The sequence below is a fragment of the Nelusetta ayraudi genome, unplaced genomic scaffold, assembly GCF_046127955.1.
Source record: "Nelusetta ayraudi isolate G7.1 ecotype Tasmania unplaced genomic scaffold, CSIRO-AGI_Nayr_v1 ptg000002l, whole genome shotgun sequence".
NCBI lineage: Eukaryota > Metazoa > Chordata > Actinopteri > Tetraodontiformes > Monacanthidae > Nelusetta > Nelusetta ayraudi.
Window position 1 is genome coordinate 6,363,172 of NW_027466052.1, and position 19,315 is coordinate 6,382,486.

The 19,315-nt window shown below is 45.8% G+C and overlaps 4 protein-coding genes across 12 annotated transcripts; 2 read left to right on the forward strand and 2 right to left on the reverse strand.

Annotated features, from left to right (window-relative positions):
• Window positions 1-45: 45 nt before the first annotated feature.
• On the reverse strand, window positions 46-4,776 carry dcun1d2b (DCN1, defective in cullin neddylation 1, domain containing 2b). Of its 6 annotated transcripts, none has more exons than XM_076020069.1 (7): window positions 4,652-4,776; window positions 2,401-2,617; window positions 2,112-2,280; window positions 1,748-1,878; window positions 1,460-1,542; window positions 1,220-1,316; window positions 46-1,026 (listed from the first exon to the last, which is right to left on the reverse strand). In XM_076020069.1, exons 2-7 carry the CDS (start codon window positions 2,573-2,575, stop codon window positions 947-949), a joined length of 735 nt encoding a protein of 244 aa, XP_075876184.1. In that variant the 5' UTR covers window positions 2,576-2,617; window positions 4,652-4,776; the 3' UTR covers window positions 46-946. The 6 variants fall into 6 exon arrangements, with proteins under 6 accessions (XP_075876184.1, XP_075876153.1, XP_075876174.1 ...); XM_076020038.1 differs by having other exon boundaries at window positions 2,401-2,639; window positions 4,652-4,756; XM_076020059.1 differs by lacking the exon at window positions 4,652-4,776 and adding an exon at window positions 3,777-3,862 and having other exon boundaries at window positions 1,814-1,878.
• Window positions 3,437-11,233, forward strand: slc9d1 (solute carrier family 9 member D1). Of its 4 annotated transcripts, none has more exons than XM_076019984.1 (15): window positions 3,455-3,547; window positions 4,893-4,949; window positions 5,693-6,009; window positions 6,341-6,508; window positions 7,209-7,388; window positions 7,475-7,675; window positions 7,762-7,890; window positions 7,971-8,063; window positions 8,170-8,356; window positions 8,566-8,683; window positions 8,777-8,972; window positions 9,080-9,230; window positions 9,315-9,394; window positions 9,478-9,627; window positions 9,999-11,233. In XM_076019984.1, the coding sequence occupies exons 3-15, from the start codon at window positions 5,755-5,757 to the stop codon at window positions 10,110-10,112; spliced, it is 2,022 nt and encodes a 673-aa protein (XP_075876099.1). In that variant the 5' UTR covers window positions 3,455-3,547; window positions 4,893-4,949; window positions 5,693-5,754; the 3' UTR covers window positions 10,113-11,233. The 4 variants fall into 4 exon arrangements, with proteins under 4 accessions (XP_075876107.1, XP_075876099.1, XP_075876081.1 ...); XM_076019966.1 differs by lacking the exon at window positions 3,455-3,547 and adding an exon at window positions 3,883-4,704; XM_076019975.1 differs by lacking the exon at window positions 3,455-3,547 and adding an exon at window positions 5,470-5,565 and having other exon boundaries at window positions 4,839-4,949.
• Window positions 11,234-11,863: 630 nt separating this feature from the next.
• LOC142884444 (potassium-transporting ATPase subunit beta-like) lies at window positions 11,864-14,085 on the reverse strand. The gene is made up of 7 exons (XM_076020092.1): window positions 13,974-14,085; window positions 13,033-13,161; window positions 12,825-12,938; window positions 12,527-12,732; window positions 12,387-12,449; window positions 12,196-12,288; window positions 11,864-12,022 (listed from the first exon to the last, which is right to left on the reverse strand). The coding sequence occupies exons 1-7, from the start codon at window positions 14,083-14,085 to the stop codon at window positions 11,864-11,866; spliced, it is 876 nt and encodes a 291-aa protein (XP_075876207.1).
• grk1a (G protein-coupled receptor kinase 1 a) lies at window positions 14,077-19,090 on the forward strand. Its single transcript, XM_076020106.1, has 7 exons — window positions 14,077-15,915; window positions 16,322-16,449; window positions 16,539-16,696; window positions 17,010-17,093; window positions 17,461-17,585; window positions 17,869-18,070; window positions 18,623-19,090. The coding sequence occupies exons 1-7, from the start codon at window positions 15,211-15,213 to the stop codon at window positions 18,913-18,915; spliced, it is 1,695 nt and encodes a 564-aa protein (XP_075876221.1). The 5' UTR covers window positions 14,077-15,210; the 3' UTR covers window positions 18,916-19,090.
• Window positions 19,091-19,315: the final 225 nt, after the last annotated feature.

Here is a 19,315-nt window from a genome sequence, read left to right on the forward strand (position 1 = left end):
GCTAAACTATCACGTAACTTTACCATGTAATGCATTCTTTAAAAAAAAATTCATCCAAATCACGTCAATGGTTGTAAATTTATTCTGTAATTTACTTAGATTTATGATTGTTATGCTTTGAAAGACTAAACCTAGGCTCATTCTTTAACGTACTGAGTCGTTGAGTTGACTGTTGCAAGATTAGCAAGACTGTGCTGGTGCTGAGCTCATTAATCACGACGACGCCTTGCGGAATTCCCAGAGTCAGTATTAGAAAAAAAAAGAAAAAGAAAGAATATGTGGATCAGAACTTGTGTTCCTGCTGCTCCACTGAGCAAAATCTCTCTTTTCCCCAAACTGATAAACAGCAGTAAAACTAAGCCAAACAAACCAAAACAAAACACTCAAACGCGCACAACCAGCTGTCCTCTCTGCTCTGAGAGAGACACACATTCCGACATCAGCGTGAAATAATGTACTTTAGTAACTTATATCCTCCCCCCTCCCCCCGTCTAGCCGACACGAACATGCACATTTATCACACCGTTTCGTCCGTGAAAACGTGACGCCACCGCCGCATCTTACTGCATCTACAACTTGATCCTCTGCATGTGCTATCGGCTCTGAAGGAACGGTCCTTCCTTGTTGTGCCAAGGGTGCAAGTTGGAGAGCAGCAGTTTCAAGCCACAGGTTGATGAGCGTGCCCGTCCTTTTCAGTAACGCTGTCCTTTGCAGCAAAAAAGTCAAAAACAAAAACAAAAACATTGCTCTCTCTTGCTGTGGTCGGGAGGTCACTCTCTCCAACCAGGCTTTTTCTTTCTGCAGTTGGAAGAACAGTCTCGACAACAAGCGGCACGCAGGCTTATTGTGAAGTAGTCTCTTTTTGGCTCATTTCTGTAAAAATCCTTACTTAAAAATGTAAATTTGGGAAGAGAAGAAGCTCCACCCGAGGGCACTGGGAACAATACTATGTCAAGTTGCGTTTACTGCCCATCACGATAGGCCGAGCAAACTCCACAAAGTCGTCGATGAGGACGGGCCACGCCCCTGAGGAAAGGAACACACGGCAATGGGTTACAACTTGATGTAAAAAAAACAGCCTGTATTTATTATGTGTTTTTAGAATGTAGTTTTAAATGTTGGATACATGCAATTAAAAGCATACAATCCATAAACAGAGCAGAACCCCGAGGGGAATGATTTTGGACTTCAATAGAATATTTTTCCCCCATATGCTCACCTTCCTCATCGTAGTTTGACATGTCATCTGCAATCATGTTGCCAAAGTCCAGAAGCAGGTTCCACGTGTCCTTGGGAATAGAACGCTTGTGATTTTCCTGAATGCAGCAACAATAACAGAGATGGGAGTTTGAGTCATGAGAAAAATGGCCTTAAACCCACTGAAACTTTGTGGTGGTGGCCTCAGGCCTGTGTATCTGACTGTGATGATGCTTTGCGATACGCCGAGTGCTTTTCTCACTTTCAGGAACCGGTTCCATAGATCCAAGAACTTAAAACGTCCTGTGAGAACGAGGTTCCAGTAAGCAACAGCCATCTCCAATTCTAAATAAGAAGGAAAAATGATCAGAGCTGTTTTTGCATTCGAATTTCTGTCTGTTTTTTTTTTTTTTTTTTATCTAAATAAACAAAAAAAACAAATTGAGGACAGACATATACTTCAATATTTTCAAGTTATCAGCATATTGACTCCAGTTGGCTCTACTCTAGACTTTTTGTAATGTTGTTAACGTGTTGTTCTTCTGTTTACCTAAACCTTTCTGGCCGGGGTTCTTGGCAAAGTTGAAGGTGAACTGGTAGAAGTCTTTAAACTTGCCCGTGTCTTTCAGCTCCTGCTCTAGTCTTGGAAGAATGGCCTTGAGCTTCTCTGGACTGTCACACCTAAAGCACAGCAGAGCGTAACACACACACACACACACACACACACACACACACACACACACACACACACACACACACACACACACACACACACACACACACACACACACACACACAAAAGTCTAAAATTTCCTGCGACAATGATTCCGTCGCAGACTTAAAGATTCTCTGGCAGCTCTTGAAGCTCTAATTTAATCGATGTCGATGTAATCAGAGTCGATGTTACTCCTCACCCTAGCTCAGTCATGCCGTCCAGGAACTCCTTCCTGCTGAACTCGCACTGCGTGGCCGCTCGGAACTTCCACGCTACCACCAGGATGCTCACACTGGTTGGGTCCAGCATCAGGTCGTCACAGAACTGCTGGATCCCGTCAACGCCGATCTTATTTTCATCCTGGGGGTCTGCAAAGACGAGGAGGAAACTGATTAGTTGAATGAAAACAGTGGCCCAGTTTAAAAGATCTGAAAAACTAAAAAAAAATACCCCGTCTGCTGTTTTAGATGCCTCTCTTCAATACTCGCCTTTGTATCTGTTGTAGAGCTGCTCCAGCTTCTTGCGGTCCACTGAGGTTTTCATGGATTCTTTGTAGTAGAGGTCCGGGTTCTGGAAATAGTTGTCGGTAGCAACTTCTAGTTTCCAGTCATTCTGTGTCAGGCAGTACACGGCAGTCCTCTCCCCAGCCTGCGTGAAGGACATGAACTGCCGAACCTTTTCCTTCTGGGATGACTTCAACTTGTGCTGTAAGTAGAGCGGGCACACGCTGCAGTTGAGGCGGTGGCTTCCTGTTCAGCATTTACACTAAATTGTACACAACCCTCTTCAAACACGTTTTGTTTGCGCTTTGTCCCTTTCGCCGCACAACTCGCAAAAAAACAACCTATTTCAGTCCACAGGGGCCACGCTGAAAGTTTATAAGTGGCAGATTATGTCGAAATTACACTCTCAACTATTAGTCAATCGTTAAAAAAAAAACAAAAAAAAAAACACTGACAGCAAAGTAGAACTAATATTGGGCCGGTTTCCATAGATTCCAAAGTTTGAAAACGTTCAACTTTTTCCATTGTATCATCCCTGTGTTATGAACTTCCCACCAAAGAAGGTGAGGAACCCCTTCATGCCAAGATTATGTTAAAAGAAAAAAGAAAAAAAGCGAAACTATGAGGTTGACGTTTCAAAATGAAATTTCGTTCTGACAATTTTATTTTAGTAGGTGTTGTAGCCGCAGTGTGAAAACTTTGAAACGGAGGACCTTGCGAATTACAATTTCATACTGACGCCTGTGACATAGAAAACTAGAATGGTAAACTTGAACCGCATGCAAAATAGTTCAGCGTTGTCCCGAAGTAGTGCACGCATCCAGAAAGGGAGACTACGCGGGTCCGTTCTAAGTGCACAAAAAGGAAACGACAACACCGTCACCATGGAATTTCGCCACCGCGACACACAAGTCTCCTCGGGATGTTATTCAAACGAACCGGGAGGAGCGCACGTCTCTGCAGAGCTGCAGTGAATGACCCACCCGATAATTAGCAGCAAAATCCCCAGAAACAGGCCAGCAGCGGCGGCGGAGGCGGCGGCAGCAGCAGCGAGCCACTTCCCCGAGGGGCGGACGCCAGGATCTCCCCTGACCCGGGCCAGCGGCACAGGCCGGTTACCAAAAAGGGCAAGGTACGTGCCGCCAGTGCTGCTGTCCAATCTCAAAATACCCAACAACTGACCTTCCATTTCCCCCCCTTATTACCCGACACACATCATTCTGACAATGCGGCACTTGGCGGAGGACAACGGCGTCCGCTGTGTCACCGCGTCCCCCTGCACCTCCATGTCGCGCCGCTTCATGGACTTGCTCAAGTGAGCCCAACATTTGCCACAGTTTGACCATTTTAATCGTACCTACCATTTTATCACACGCTGTTTTGGCCCAGTTGGTATCAGTTACCATCAGCGCGCATGCGCGATACCAACTGCGCTACTCTTTCGCCGCTGGATGTGAGGGAAATGTAGTTTTGTTGAACTGTACACACTCACTGGTCGTCCTGTGTGAACTACGTGTACTTGCTTGATTTAATAAACTTGATAAACAAGAGAAAAAAAATATTAGCATGTCCTTACGGTAATCATACACACATAATACTAAACGAAAACGTCGTAATAGAACGCTGCAAAACAGTCGTAATTTAAAAACAAACAAAAAAGTTTTCTTTGAGAAGTGAGACGTAAACTGCTCATTTCTGGTAACGTTTTTGGAGTGTGCGATATTGTTAAAGTACAAGAAACAAAACAAGGCACAAAGCTCTCTACGTTTCCCCCAAATTGAAGACGTTCGTTTCAGACGAGCAAGAGAACGTAGAACGCCACCAAAGGCAAAACTACAATTCCCACAGCAAAGCTGACGGAGTTGTTTCGGAAGTAGCCAGAAATTGGGTCAAGTTGTCGACCCGTTCAAAGTTAAAATTTAAAAGCAATACAGTGATTGTTTGCACTGGGTCACACGCAGTTTTTAAGATCATGTCGGGAGACTTTACAATACGTCGGTTTTAAAAAATGCCAACTTGTGTGCGTTCCTCGCAGATTTAGTTGGCTAGTGTTAGCAAAGTTGTGTTAGCCTGACTGTTGTGTCATGGGAGTGCGAAGACTCAGCTGGTTGGAGCTAGTCTGATAGGCTTGTGCAATTTGACGAGTGACTTGGCCTTTAACAAGTATACAGAAACTGTAACACACTTAAACACGTCAAGCGCTATCTGACAGTTTCGCCAATCATGCGGCACCTACCTGGACATTAGCGTCCCAGTGCTAGTCGATGAAGTCAGCGACGGACGGTCGAGGTAGACATGAAGTAGTGTGGTGTCAGAGTGAGTTGGTGAACGCCTGCTTGCCTGCCTGCCTGCCTGCCTGCTTGCCTGCCTGTCTCGACGCTGGCTGGCTGGCTTCAGCTATGTGGCAGGGGTGGAGCGGTGGAGGTGGAGGTTCCTCCGTACAACAGCATGATTGTTTCCCCCTTCTTCTACTTCAGTGTCTCTCCCAGTCGTGGAGCGGAGTTCAGAGCCAGCACGAAGCACTTTCCTCACAGGTTAGACGCTTAACTTCTCACCCGGACACCATTCTGCGACGTTGTAAAGATGATGTCAAGATCTGCGTCCCGGTTTCCTCGACGTTTGCGCAGTACGGCCCGAACGCGGCGTTTCCTGGTTTGGTGGAAATAAGTAATCATCGGGGTTTGTGTTCATGTTTGCGAGATGTTGCCTGCTTTCGGATGTTCTCTTTTCATTTGCGACAACTGTCCAGTTTTCTAACGCCTCAGATGTATTTTCGTGTTTGTTTGTTTGTTTGCATGTTTGTTGTTGTCGTCATCGATTTAGCTTCGTCACTTGAACAAGTTTTCCCTGCTAAGTTATGAATGGCTTGTTATTTAGTTGAATATTAATGAATTTGATTGGAAAAATAATAACAAATATCTTTTTAGTAAGTGTTCAGACTTAGTGTGTTTTTGAGAGAAACTTGTATATGTTACCTTGTACTATAGCTTTTTTTTTTTTTTAAACAACTTATTTGAGCTTTATAACTCAAACTATGATATATCATGTTGCAAGACCGTGGCAAGATGATGGTATTTCAGCCCCAACAAGTACACGGAATCTTTTGAAATGTCAACCTGCCTCTTTCTGACTCAGGATCTCAAAATGAAGGTGTGGGCTTGGTACGCTAAGTACAAATGTTTGTCAATTCTTATGTGATGGATTTCTGATTCTGTTTTTGTTTGGGAGCATAGTCAGACACGTCACATCACGGCCTTTCTCTATTTCTGTATTCCAGGTGTGCCTCTCTTCATTTCTCTGATTCTTCACCCAAGGGTGAAGAGTAAATCAGAGACCTGGATGTATGCTGCATGTTTGCTGGTGTGCCTTACTTGGGTAGGTGCAACTGTGGTGCAGAAAGATCCAGTGGCACAGCAGACAAATAAACTTTATCAATCCAAAGAGGCAACCCACGACCAAAGCTGGGTGTTGGGCAACTGTAAGCGGCTGACGCGCCTTCTGCGCCAAAAGAATGTAGTTGTGAAGAAGCTTGCTGCAGCCGCTGTTGCTGTTGGACGGGATGGGGGTCTTTCAGAAGCCGAGAGGGACTTTCAGGTAGGTGAAAGGACTTCAGAGCTCACAGCATTAATATAGACCATAATAGTTTGAAATTGCCCATTTATTCATTTTAGTTGACTTTGGAGCTGCATTTTTTTTGTTCCTTTACATTTATAAATTGCATGGTATATGAGTTTGCAAACCTTCTGACACAAGTTTTTAATTTTAAAAGGTATATGGTGAGGTACGGCAAAAGAGTTTAATCATAAAAGTGTTTTTGCAATCAATCAGTAGTTTTCAGCACTCTTTGTGATGTCTCTTAAATTAACCTTCCTAATTTACTTGACAGACTAGTTGTTCCAACTGTGGTCCCTCTGCTTGTGTTCAGGTTCACACCCTGGAAGTTTTCCAGAAGGAGCTAAATGAGAGTGAACACCTGGTGTTCCAGGCAGTGCAGGGCCTTCAAAGGGTGCTGCAGGGGGACTACAGGGATGTGGTCAACATGAAGGAGAGCAGCAGACAGCGACTGGAAGCCCTCAGGGAGGCGGCCATCAAGGTGTGCAGCTGCAAATCATGGAGGGAACACTAGAGGGCAGGAGAGAGAAAGAATGCCAGAATCTGGAGGTCTTGTTTGTTCTCTTGCAGAGTTTTCTTTTGATGATGTAAGACTGCACAGAAACTGTATTTTGAATGAAGAGCTAAAAAGGCCTAATTTGAAACTATTATTATCAATTAAGCATTTTTAATTGGTTATTTATTTTTTAGCCCTTGAAATGTTAAGTTTTAGAGTAGGACACCGCACACATTCAAAGTTAACCCTTTTTCAAAAATCTTTGTTGATCTGATGTGTGTGTTTAAAATTACTAGCTGTTGTTATAGGTTTGCGTCTTTCTTTTGTTCACGCAAGGCCTCTATTTGTCCAACCTTGACATGTTTCGCCTTCCTCACAGGTGTCACTTGGTGGCGTGTGACACGTCTGTATCAGCTGATGTTATGCAGGCATAACTGACTCGTCAGATTTGACAGGTCGGTCACGCCTCCCACTGTCCGTTTTCCGTGTGTGCTGTTCCAGTCACACACACCACCAAGTGATATGTGTGAGAAAGGTGGAAGCTCCGCCGAAACATGTCAAGATGGGAGACATAATGAACACAATCAAACTACTGGCTGTTGTTGCTTGAGGCGCCTGTCTAAATTAACAGCAAGGGATGTTTCTGCTCACCACCAACCAGTCTGGTTTGGTCTCCATTATTTAGGAGGAACAAGAGTACGTGGAGCTGGTGGCCGCTGAGAAGCACCAGCAGGAGGCCGTGAAGAGCGCTCTTGCCCAGAACAAGACGCGGTCCGTGCTGGATAACATCCTGGAAGATGTCAGGAAGGCCGCTGACCGACTCGAGGAGAAAATTGAGGAGCATGCCTTTGACCAAAACAAACAGGTAGCACAGCACAATATTTTTTTTTAATCAAATAACTTATTACAAAGTCTTTTTTTGGTGACTAACCTTAACCGGCTGTTGCGAAGATGATTGGAGTAAACGTGGAGGCGGTCCTGAAAGTGGAGGACGATGAGGAAACTGGAGGGAAAAGGAAGAACAAGTCGAAGCAGAAGGAGGCGGAGGACGGCCTCGGACTGAGCATGCTCATAGACTCGCAGAACAACCAGTACGTCCTGACCAAACCGCGGGACTCGACCATACCAAGAGCCGACCATCACTTCATCAAGGTCACTCCCCGCCTCGTCCCTGCGATGTCTGATTTGACTAGTCAAAAGTCAGTCCTGACGCTCACTCTTCAAACATCCATTTGCAGGACTTGGTGTCTGTGGTGATGCTGTCCCTGCCCTGTGGGTGGGTGTGCACGCTCCTTGGCCTTCCACCTATGTTTGGATACATCGTCTGTGGGGTCCTACTGGGTCCTTCTGGCTTCAACAGTATCAAGGTAAAACTCTATGGTTGCTGCTCACTTGGGCTTGATTTACTTTTTAAAAACACAACTCTTGTCCTCCTCTGCTCTGACAGTCTATGGTCCAGGTGGAGACTCTCGGGGAGATTGGAGTGTTCTTCACCCTCTTCGTGGTGGGCTTGGAGTTTTCACCTGAACGCCTTCACAAAGTAAATCACCTACTTTGTCTGTCCTAGCGACAGCCGTATTTACTCTCGCTGATGTTTTTCTTTCCATGAAGTGAGTCACTAACACACAAAACAATGTGGTTTGTAGGTCTGGAAGACCTCAGTACAGGGATCTTGCTACCTGAGTCTGCTGATGGTGGCGACTGGTTTGATATGGGGACAAGTGTTGCATATTCAGCCAACACAGACAGTCTTTGTTTCCACCTGCCTGTCGCTGTCCAGCACTCCGCTGGTGTCCCGTTTCTTGGCAGGAGGAAGCAGAGGCGACAAAGAAGGTACGGACACGTCGGTGTTAATAACGGAGCAAGAATGTGTGTGTGATGGTCAGTCGTCAAATTTCAAATGTCACTGTACTGCTCGTTGTTCCAAACATGTGGAAGGGTCTACTAAGTATACATTTTAGCAGGAAGCTAAGGCTTAAGTTTTTAAATTTTCTGGAGATCTTTAGAGTGTTTGTGACTTGTTTCTTGTGCATCTCTGCCAGGTGACCTGGACTACAGCAGTGTTCTCCTCGGGATGTTGGTGATGCAAGATGTTCAGCTCAGTCTCCTCATAGCTGTCATGCCGTCCCTGATACAGGCTCAGAGTGGAGACTTGGGCGGGTCAGTTCACCCCTGTTCGTGCACACGTGCGCGCACACACACACACACACACAAGCCTTTTTTAAAGTGGCTTGTTGTCTTTTCCAAACACAGCTTCCTGCTTGGGAGTCTGCGGATCTTGTTCCTCCTGGGCCAGGTCCTGATCTCCCTGGCTGCGGTGCTGCTGCTGTGTCTGTTAATCAAATCTTTCCTGATTGGGCCCTACTACAAGAAGCTCCATTCTGAGAGCAGAGGCAACAAGGAGATCCTGGTGCTGGGGATAGCAGCATTTGTATTTTTCATGCTGACGGTAAACCCTTTACATTTTACCTCACTTTAAAAAAAACATGTCTTTGCGAAGGTGGGATCTGCGTTGACCTTTTTCTTTTCTTTTCTTTTCTTTTTTAAATTCTGCAGGTGACAGAGTTTTTGGACGTTTCCATGGAGCTCGGCTGTTTTCTGGCAGGAGCACTGCTGTCCACCCAGGGTCACATGGTCACAGCGGAGGTGATGGGATGTACGGAGCCCATCAGAGATTTCCTCGCCATCATTTTCTTCGCCTCCATCGGTCAGAGCCAGACCGCTGACAGCTAGTGTTGCTAAAACACAGCCCGACGGGACTTGACTGATGTTGTGTGTTTGTCGCTTGAAGGTCTCCATGTCTTCCCCACGTTTGTGCTGTATGAACTCAGCATTCTGCTGGTTCTAACACTGACTCTGGTTATCATGAAGGTACGGCACTCTCGACTGTTTCTTCTTCCTTGTTGAGTTCCATCCTTCCTGACCGTCTCTCTCTCTTTTTCCCTCCATCCCAGTTCATCATGGCTGTGGCGGTGCTTTCAGCGATCCTGCCTCCAGCTTCCCGACATATATGTTGGATCGTCTCCGCCGGTCTGGCTCAAGTCAGCGAATTCTCCTTTGTCTTGAGTAGCCGTGCACGGCGCACCGGCATCATCTCCAGAGAGGTCAGTGGTGATAGTTGAAGTAACACTGTAGTTCCTTGTTGATCTCTAATATAAATTCTTAATACAAATAAATAATAATGAATTGAATAGTAATAAAGGTCATCAGATTATACTTTGTTTGTTTTAAAATTCTTGACTGTTCGTTTCATCTTTTTCTTTTATGAACAATTTATTATTTTGTAATTTCTGTTGATCTAATTGTAGGAGAATGATATATTTATAATAGGAAAGAACCCATGTGCCTCCAGAGGGGGACAACATGTAATAAAAACCCAGCAAAACACCACCCATGTACACAGCATTCTGTGTCAATACTAAAGCAGGCTTCCTTTCAAGGCAATCAAAGCTGACAAGTGTGCCATTCCTTCCAGGTGTACCTGCTGGTTCTCAGCGTCACCACACTGAGTTTGCTCCTGGCTCCAGTGCTGTGGTGGGTCACCACGCACAGACTGGTTCCACTTGCTGAACGCAAGACCGTCACATGACAGGACCAAAATAGTCCCGAAGAAAACTCAGGAGGGACGGCACAGAGACTAAAGTCTTTGTACAGTGACTCATTAATGCGCTGCATCATCATCATCATCATTGTTGTGACTTCCTGACAAACACAACTCCCTCCAACTTCTATCAGACTTTTGCCGACCAAAAACAAACAACATGTTTGTCAGCTTATATTTAAAAGAATATCTTTCATAAATAAATGCTATGTAAATGTGTAATATAAGTCTACACATAAATGGGTCCGATAGAATGTTGGATTTGGAGCTCAGCGCTTTGACAGCACAGAACATATGAAGAAACAAGATATTCCTTGTATAGAACAGATTCTTTATTTCCTTGAGTTTTTTGCGCCTTAACTGCGCTGTCTCACATTCCTTACTGTTTTGTGCCTGCCTCGTCTTTCCAGTTGCACTCACCGGGACTAAAACTGTGTAGATTCTACAGAATATTTAACTCCTATAAATATTTATGAGTAAAACTGTATTTCGTATTTCGTTTGACGTCGTCACAGTATGTTGACTGAATGGAATGTCGCAGAGGCAAAACCTGCCTGTGTTTATCAGATGGTGCTCGTGCTTTGAAGTAATCCTACTGTGAACTTTTCCTCCATTGCATTTTTAAGTGGCGACTAGAAATGACATTAGCTCATTGTTCTGTATATTCTGGTGTTGGTACGGAGGCGTTGCAAGAAGACTTGGGGTTGGGGGTTTGGGGGAGGAGCAAACATCATTCAAAGTCCATAGTCTTTAGAGAACAAAGCCGTCATGATTTCAAACTGATGTTACATTTAGAAGGGTCAAACGCTGCTACCTTTAAATGTCACACTTCTGTGCCTGCTCAACTCTGTTCTGCACTAAAACAATCTGACCGGGTTGGACCTCACTGTCTCGGAGCGTCTTTGTCTCATCTCGTGCTCAGAATGTTTGCCTCAGCTTTTTAAATGTGTAACGCACACGCATGGAGTCACGGGGGCTCCTTTACTTGATGGGTTTTCTTTATGCACATGTTGATGCCTCCTGACATAAAGTTGTTTTTGGGGTACTTTGGATGTCTTTTTTTTTTTTTAGACACTCAATATTTATTAAAAACATGGAATTTATACAGATTTGAGTGTTGTCTTCTTTGGTGTACTAAAAAGCACTGTTTGATAATAAATAGTCTTTAACAACCTAACAAAGTTCTACTTTATACCCTTTGAGACCAAAATACAAAAACTGATGTTTTTGCCTTTCTGTTACCAGTGCTACGGATTATGTGGCGCAGAAAAATCTCTTTTAATTAAACATCTCAGGCGCACGTGTATGGTGTGTGTGTGTGTGTGTGTGTGTGTGTATGCCCACGTGTGTGCACGCATGCACTGTGTAAGCTGATAACCCAGCCTCTGTACTCAGCAGATTTGGGAGATGCGCTGTTACTATTGTCATCCTATTAGCAGTGGTGGTCGGTTCACAGCGGTTTCACACACGGTTTACTAGCACGGCTGTGGGGAAAGGTGGCTTGCTCACGTGACAGTTTTCATCATTAATTTATAGACTTTTAATACCAGTTTATTGCATTTGAATGGACTGATGGATGAATAGTAGATTTTTTCTTCATTCAATGGCAATTGGGCTTTAAAATCACGACTAACCCAGTGAGGGTGACAAGAGCATCAAAAATCAGCACACAACACAGAAACGAACATGCGAACAAGCGTTTTGTTGAACGTGTCAGTGTTCAGGCAAATCTCTGTGCCTTATTTCAGCGCTCTGAGGTAGAAGACGACTTTCCCCTCATAGGGGTCGTGGATGTTCTCGTAGCTGATCTTGTCAGACACCACTCTGCACTGGACCTTGGCTCGTCTCTCTCCGACCAGGTCGAACCGAACAGCCACCAGCGGGTTCACGTACGTAGGCTGAGGAAAAGGTCGAGGACAACTGGTTTAGTGTTGGGCCTTGTCCGGTGGTGGGCGAGACGCTCTCAGCTGGTAGATTTCACATGAAGAGCAAATCCTATTTTGTTGACATCATTATTTTGTGGTGAGGAAAAATGCTTGTTATTGTTTGTTGGTTGAGTTGCTTCTCCCACCTGAGCCTGTTTTCCATAATAGGGGAAGTAAGACAGATCCATGGCTCCTCCGTGGGGGAAGTACTCGATTTTGTTCACATTGGCTTGTCCATCCTAAACATGCACATATATGTCTCATTTATAACCTCATACGTTACTTTTCCAAATAACAAAACCATGATTGACATGATTAAATGAATTTTTTTGCTGACCAGTATGGTGCAGTTGACATACAGGGGAAGGTCAGAATGGTTGGAAGGCAAAAAGTTAATAATCTGTACAGACAAAAACTATAGTTCAGTTCAGTTCAGTTCTGATTTTAAAGTTTGATGACAGATTGATGTGTTTTTACCCGGTTCATTTTAATGATGACACAGGGCATGGTGCAATTGTAGCCGAAGGTCGGGTCCTGGGATCCAGAGCAGGCTCCCAGCATGCTTTGAGTGAAGGGGCACGCCCACTTGGTGTGCTCAGGTGCAGAGAAGGTGTTCTGGATGAAATACTTGCCCTTGGTGCAGTTATAGTAGTTGCATTCACGCTGCCTGCTGTCATTGTAGGCTGAAGGGGAAGCAAAGAGAAGCCAAGACTTTAGAGCCGTTGAACTTTGACCTTGCCAAGTCACAACGGGATCCGGCGAGCAAAATACGAACGCTGCAGGAACTCGTGAAGGATGTCGGCCATCCTCATCCAGCTGGCCCTGTCGGACGTGTTGTAGGTGATTTCAACGTCCTCCTCTCCGTAGGTGTCAGGCCACACCATCACCCCTGCACAGAGAAAGAGGAAAACACAGAGCTGGAGGTTCAGTCGACCTGAGGTATCTAGTTTGAGACACCGCTGTGGTCTGTCATGCCGTGATACCAGGAGACTGTAGCCGGTCCTGGTAGTCCGGAGTGTAAGGGTCCAAGCTTCTCATGAGGGCCCAGATGGACAACAAGAAGGCGGACGTCATCACCACATAGAAGGCCGAGTAGTACAGGCTGATGTAAACTGTGGAAGAAAATAGAAAAATGCAGGGGTTCTCTGCATTTCTTTGTTTTTCATTGACTTTCTCTCCCGACCTCCCTCTATCTTAGTCTCGGCGCCCTCGCTGCATTTTGAGTGGTTGCTCAGGGTGTTCACTGAACCAACCAGGGCGAGATAAACACGTCTGTTCAGAGGCCTGCATTCACAGTATCGGCCAGGCAGGAAGTGATGTTAAAACACTGGGGTCGCAGCGGAGAGTTTAAGGTGTGGCTGCTAAGGTGTAGGTCACGGCGTCCTTTGTGAACGTGAGCTCGCTTTTATCTGAAGAATACAAGAAGGGTTTTATCAAAACAGCAGGCTTATCTCATCTCTATTCAATCAGTGCTGCATATTTAGCAATGATGTAGTAAGGGAAGTCAGACTTAGTAACCCCTTAGTCAATTCTAATAGTTTAAAGAATAATAGATTAATTACATTATTTATCTTTGTTCATTATTTATTTATAAACATTTATTATTAAAATTTTTAGTCCATTCTTATTATTATTATCACTTTGTATTTCTGATAAGCACTAAAATGCCATGGCACATAAAGGAAGGGAAATATGTTTGGAAAATGAACAGCTGAGTTAGCAGTTTTAACTTATGCTATATGCTAAAATCAAAATTGTTTAGAAATTGAATGTATCAAAATTAAAATTTAATTTTAATTATTCTTACACAGCTTCCACAACGTTTTTTCTTCTTATATTAAATAAATGACCCCAAAATCAATTGAAGTGGTTTCGAAAAAGCTTCACTCTGAGTGTCTGTAAGAAATAGTCCAGACGTTTTTACCCCATTTCTTTGGTGTTCTCCCCATGACAGTTCCATTCTCAGAGTTCCAGACAAAATTCCCAAAGTCCTCACACCGCTGCCCGCACGTCCTCTTCTCCTTCAGGGTGGCCATGACGAAGGTCTTTGCTGGCCACGGTCCACGGCGGAGCTTTTATTTCCTCTGCTTTCCTCTTCCTTATCTTCTTCCTGACGTCACCTGAACACCACCGGTTGCCTTTCCTTGCAGTTTGAAGTCACTTTTAGTTTTGCGCTCATGTGTTGTGCTCTCTACTATTTTCTATTCCAGGTGAAGCCAGATGACACTGCCTGCATCTGGTGTTTGTTATTCCGTACTCACTGTTTATGTGCCCACGATGAAGTGTGTATACTAGAGATCCCACCTGCACTCCGATGTCCTTCACTCTCAAAAGTCAAGTAGGTTTCTCCATCGTGACTGACAGCGAAGGTAAAAAGCTGTACTGTGGTTTATCTAGTTCATACGCTTTTTGCCATTGGCTACGGTCTTTGACTCATTGTGAGTTTCTATAGGTCCATGTTACGGTCCATAAGGTCCATATAATATTCACATTAGTTGTGTTTTCAATATTTCTGTGTTCATTCTGCCATCTGAGACCCATCAGCCACATGGTTCCTTCATCATCTTCTTAGCATGTTTTTTACGACAAAACTTGATGCAAAGGCTGCAAACACGGGGCTAAGTATATTGTTTTCCAGAGACCTGTAGAGTTGCTCCATTGGATGATTAATCCCACGAGGCTCCTCCCATGGAGTCTAGGATGATAGATGAAGATGTGGAAAGCTTTTTAACATCACACCTTTCAGTTATACTGTATAAACATCTCCACCAACCACAAGTGTAACGTCCCTCTACCTGCAGGTCCCTCTCTGTGCGCCCCCACTCTCGGATCACGTTTCCTGACTTTTCTGTACATGCATTTGCGTCTGCAGGGGATAAGGCTTTACAGCGCGGATAAGTCCCTTTGGAGGAGGGGGGTGATGAGTCAGGTAGATCTGCATGTGTGGCTGCATGAGGTGGAACAAGGTCGCCTCTCAGTCTTGGCCTGGCTGAGGGAAAGGCTGTGGCTGGTGTGTCTTCTACGGCACAAGCAGTCAGTCGTCACCTGTCTGGATTTCGCTTTGTGTGTCCCCAGACTTAATAATTGTCGTCGTCTCAACCTTTTTTGTGCGTCTCGCTGCCCTCTACTAATATTTTTCACACACCCCTCCTTCCATCACGATGATGGATATCGGGGGTTTGACCACGGTGGTGGCCAACTCTGCCTACATCTCTGCCAGGGGGAGCCTGGATGGAACGGCAAACCCCGCATCCAACCGGGACAAGAAGTACCACTCCCGCCTCAGGCTTCCTCACATCACGGTGTGTGAGGGCCAGCGGGAGACCCAGGACCTAGGTTTCCAGACGGTTTGCGTGGAGCAGCCAATCGGCAAACGTCTCTTCCAGGAGTTCCTGGACTCCGTCAGTCAGTACAAAGGCCCCTGCCGCCTGTGGAAGGACATCGAGGAGTACAATACGGCCGAGGACCAAGACAGAGCCAAGAAGGCGAGCAACATCTTGAGTCGCTACATGGAGCCTGGAGCCAAGTACTACTGCCCCTTCCTGCCAGAGAACGCCATCACAAAGATAAAGGAGAAACACCAGAGCGCTGGGGACGAGCTCTTCCAAGAGATCATGCACAGCGTGATGGACTTCCTCAAAGAGGTGCCCTACACTTTCTTCCTGGAGAGTATGTATCTGAAGCGGTTCCTGCAATGGAAGTGGTTGGAGACGCAGCCCATGGGCGAGGACTGGTTCCTGGATTTTCGTGTCCTGGGCAAAGGAGGGTTTGGAGAGGTGTCAGCCTGTCAGATGAAGGCCACGGGGAAGCTGTACGCCTGCAAGAAGCTGAACAAGAAGAGGCTGAAGAAGAGAAAAGGCTTTGAGGTACCACAGTCACCTTTCTAACAGCCTTTCTAACTGGTGAAGAAAGAGCTAAGCCATAAGGCGAAGCGCTCTATTTACTGGTCGATCTATGTTCCTACCCTCGCCTATGGTCATTGGCTTTGGGTAATGAGCGAAAGAACGAGATCGCAGATACAAGCGGCCAAAAGGAGTTTCCTCCGCAGGGTGGCTGGGTGCACCCTTAGGGACAGGTTGAGGAGCTCAGTCACCCAGGAGGAGCTTGGAGTAGAGCCACTGCTCTCCAGGTTGATTCGACAACAAAGGTTGCAGCGCCATATCGTTGTTGCGAAGAAGAAGAAGAAGAAGAAGAAGAAGAAGAAGAAGAAGAGGAAGAATTGCAGTTTAAAGGACATTATTTCCTCAGATATTTCATCTCTCTGTTCTGCAGGGCGCCATGGTGGAGAAGAGGATCTTGGCTCGAGTTCACAGCAGGTTCATTGTCTCCTTGGCCTACGCCTTCCAGTCCAAAACAGAGCTGTGCCTTGTCATGACCATCATGAACGGTGGAGACTTGAGGTGAGAGCCCGCTGACCGATTTCTCCATCCATTGTTTCGCTGTAATGTTTAAAACAAGCGTGTGGCGACTGTGATCATCACTTGCCCAGGTATCACATCTACAACGTGGACGAGAACAACCCCGGCTTTGACGAGCCGCGAGCCTGTTACTACGCTGCTCAGATCATCCAAGGCATGGAGCACCTCCACCAGAAGAGGATCATCTACAGAGACCTCAAACCGGAGAACGTGCTGCTGGATAATCAAGGTCAAACGCCGAAGGACAAGCAGGAGACTTGAGTCTGTTGTGCTTGATCTGTTTCCAAGATACTCGTAGCCATTTATTTTTGCTCTGCAATCTGTTATAAATGTTTTCTTTTTCACAAATAGTGCAACAGCTGATGCTAACACGTGCTCTCGCTGAGATGATTCAACTAGGGTCACAGGCACATGAACCCCCCTCACCCACCGCACCCGCCTCTCATGCTGCTATCGCTCTGCTCCACGCCAACTTGTCAAAGGCACAAACGCTCGGGCAAACATTAGTATCTGTGACCTCTGGCTCCTGTTTGCTCTCACAGGCAACGTCCGTATCTCCGACCTTGGCCTGGCCGTGGAGCTGTCTGACGACCAGGATAAAATCAAGGGCTACGCTGGCACTCCAGGTACGCCTGCCTCAGTCGCCAAACCGTGCAAATGTCTCGGCACATGGTAACACAAACTATACATCCACTTATCACACTGCTGAGTTTAATTTCTAAAGGTTGTTCACCACTGTGCAGAAGTTCTCCATCAGAAGTGGTTTATTAGACACCATTAAAAACACTCAGGAGGTGCAGCAACGCATCAGTCTTCGCACTGAAGCTAAAAGTGACACTTTCAGCACGTGGTCAGTTAGTTAGTTGTGTCAACCTCGTGACCCTTTGTCCTTGTACCTGTCTACCTGAAGTGAAACTTGATTTCTTTACTATTGTCCTGCAAATATTTGCTCTCAAGCAGCAACGCTTTGACCTCTTCTTCCCCTCCACCAAGGTTTCATGGCTCCCGAGCTGCTCAAAGGAGAGCAGTATGACTACTCTGTGGATTATTTTACTTTGGGGGTCACTCTGTACGAGTTCCTGGCTGCCAAAGGCCCATTCAGGACCAGAGGAGAGAAGGTCAGTCTGCACGGATGTACGATAACGTGGAGTCGTTCAAAAACGACGCAGTTGCCGTCCTCGTGGCTTCCTCTTTTCACGTGGTCACTCTGGCTCCCTCTACTGAGTTATTCTGAGACTGCAGCAGTACCCTTTATAACGCTGTTAAGAGCGCCCCGCTGTAGCAAAAAAAAAAGAAGATTTTCTCGACAAGATTCTCCGTGGATTCTCGTGCACGTGCTTGGCTTTTGAATCAGTGAATGTGCACTGTTTTTTTTTTGATGTTTTTTTTGTTCTTTCTTAGGTGGAAAATAAGGTGGTGAAGAAGCGGGTCCTGAACGATCCGGTGATCTATCCAGAGAAGTTCAGTGAGAAGGCCCGCTCCATCTGCGAGGGCCTGCTGGTGAAGGAACCAGAGCAGAGGCTGGGCTTCCGGAACGGCTCCTGCGACGAGCTCAGGGACCACCCCTTTTTCACTGAGATCAACTGGATTAAACTCAACGCAGGTCAGTTTGAATTCTTTTTTTTATTCATTGTGTCATCTTAGCCAGCGGCCTTCTTTCTTTGTTCTGTGTTCTTTGCTCTGCTTTTGTCTGCAAATCAAACTGCTCCGCCGCTGCAAACACACATTTTGCAGAAGTTGCTCAGTGTTCTATTAGTATTTATTTGAATGGTGTTCCTCTTTCTGTGATAAACATGAAAAAAAAAAAAAAAAAATGCATAATAGGGTGACACAGTGGTGAGCCATTGTCGCCACACAGAAAAAAACGGTTGCGGGTTTGATTCCCTTACTGTGTCTTTTAGTGTGGAGTTTGAGTTTGAGTGTCTTGACTCCTCCCAGTCCAGAGAGACAGGCATGAGGCTGATTCTAAATTGTCAATAGGCGTGAATGATGATTGGTTGTCTGTCTCTGTGTGTGGCCCTGTGATGAAGTGGTGTGACCCCACCTTCACCCTGGAACCTCCCGAGTCCAGGAGGAGCCCTGACCGAAGGACGGATGGAGGACAAATGGAGTGTTGTTTCATCTCTCCTTCTCCCTCTCTGTTGCCTCTCCTCAGGAATCCTTCCGCCCCCCTTTGTGCCCGACTCCAAGACAGTTTACGCCAAGAACATCGACGACGTCGGGGCCTTCTCCACGGTGAAGGGCGTGCAGCTGGAGCAGGAGGACGCCGAGTTCTTCGACGACTTCGCCTCGGGCAACATTTCCATCCCCTGGCAGGAGGAGATGATCGAGATGGGCATCTACAGCGAGCTGACAGTGTGGCCGGCTGACGGCGCGCTGCCCAACGACCTCCGGCGTGAGTCCATCCTGGAGCAGCAGCCCAAGTCGTTCACCTGCACGGTGTCGTAGGGAGGCTGTGAAAAAGGAGGCGGTTTGCTTTCCACTCAAGGAGAAGTTTCTTTCGCGGAACTTTCACACTACACACGACACGACACAGGTTCACATGACATTTCATTTTTGCAGACCACCTCAGTCAGTTCCTTTGATTTCGCTTACAAGTAGGATTTCTCCATTTTGACACATACATCAGGGGACTGATTTGCTGCACACATTTCTGCTTTCACTAATGTGTTTTGCTGCTTGAGATGACGAAACATTTATATTCAGCTGCTGTTTATACATTTTAATAAATATTTTTTTGTATTTGATTCGCAACGTTTATGTCTGTGTGTTTGAGAGAGAGAGAGAGAGAGAGAAAGAGAGAGAGAAAGAGAGAGAGAGAGAGAGAGAGAGAGAGTCTAGACTAGGT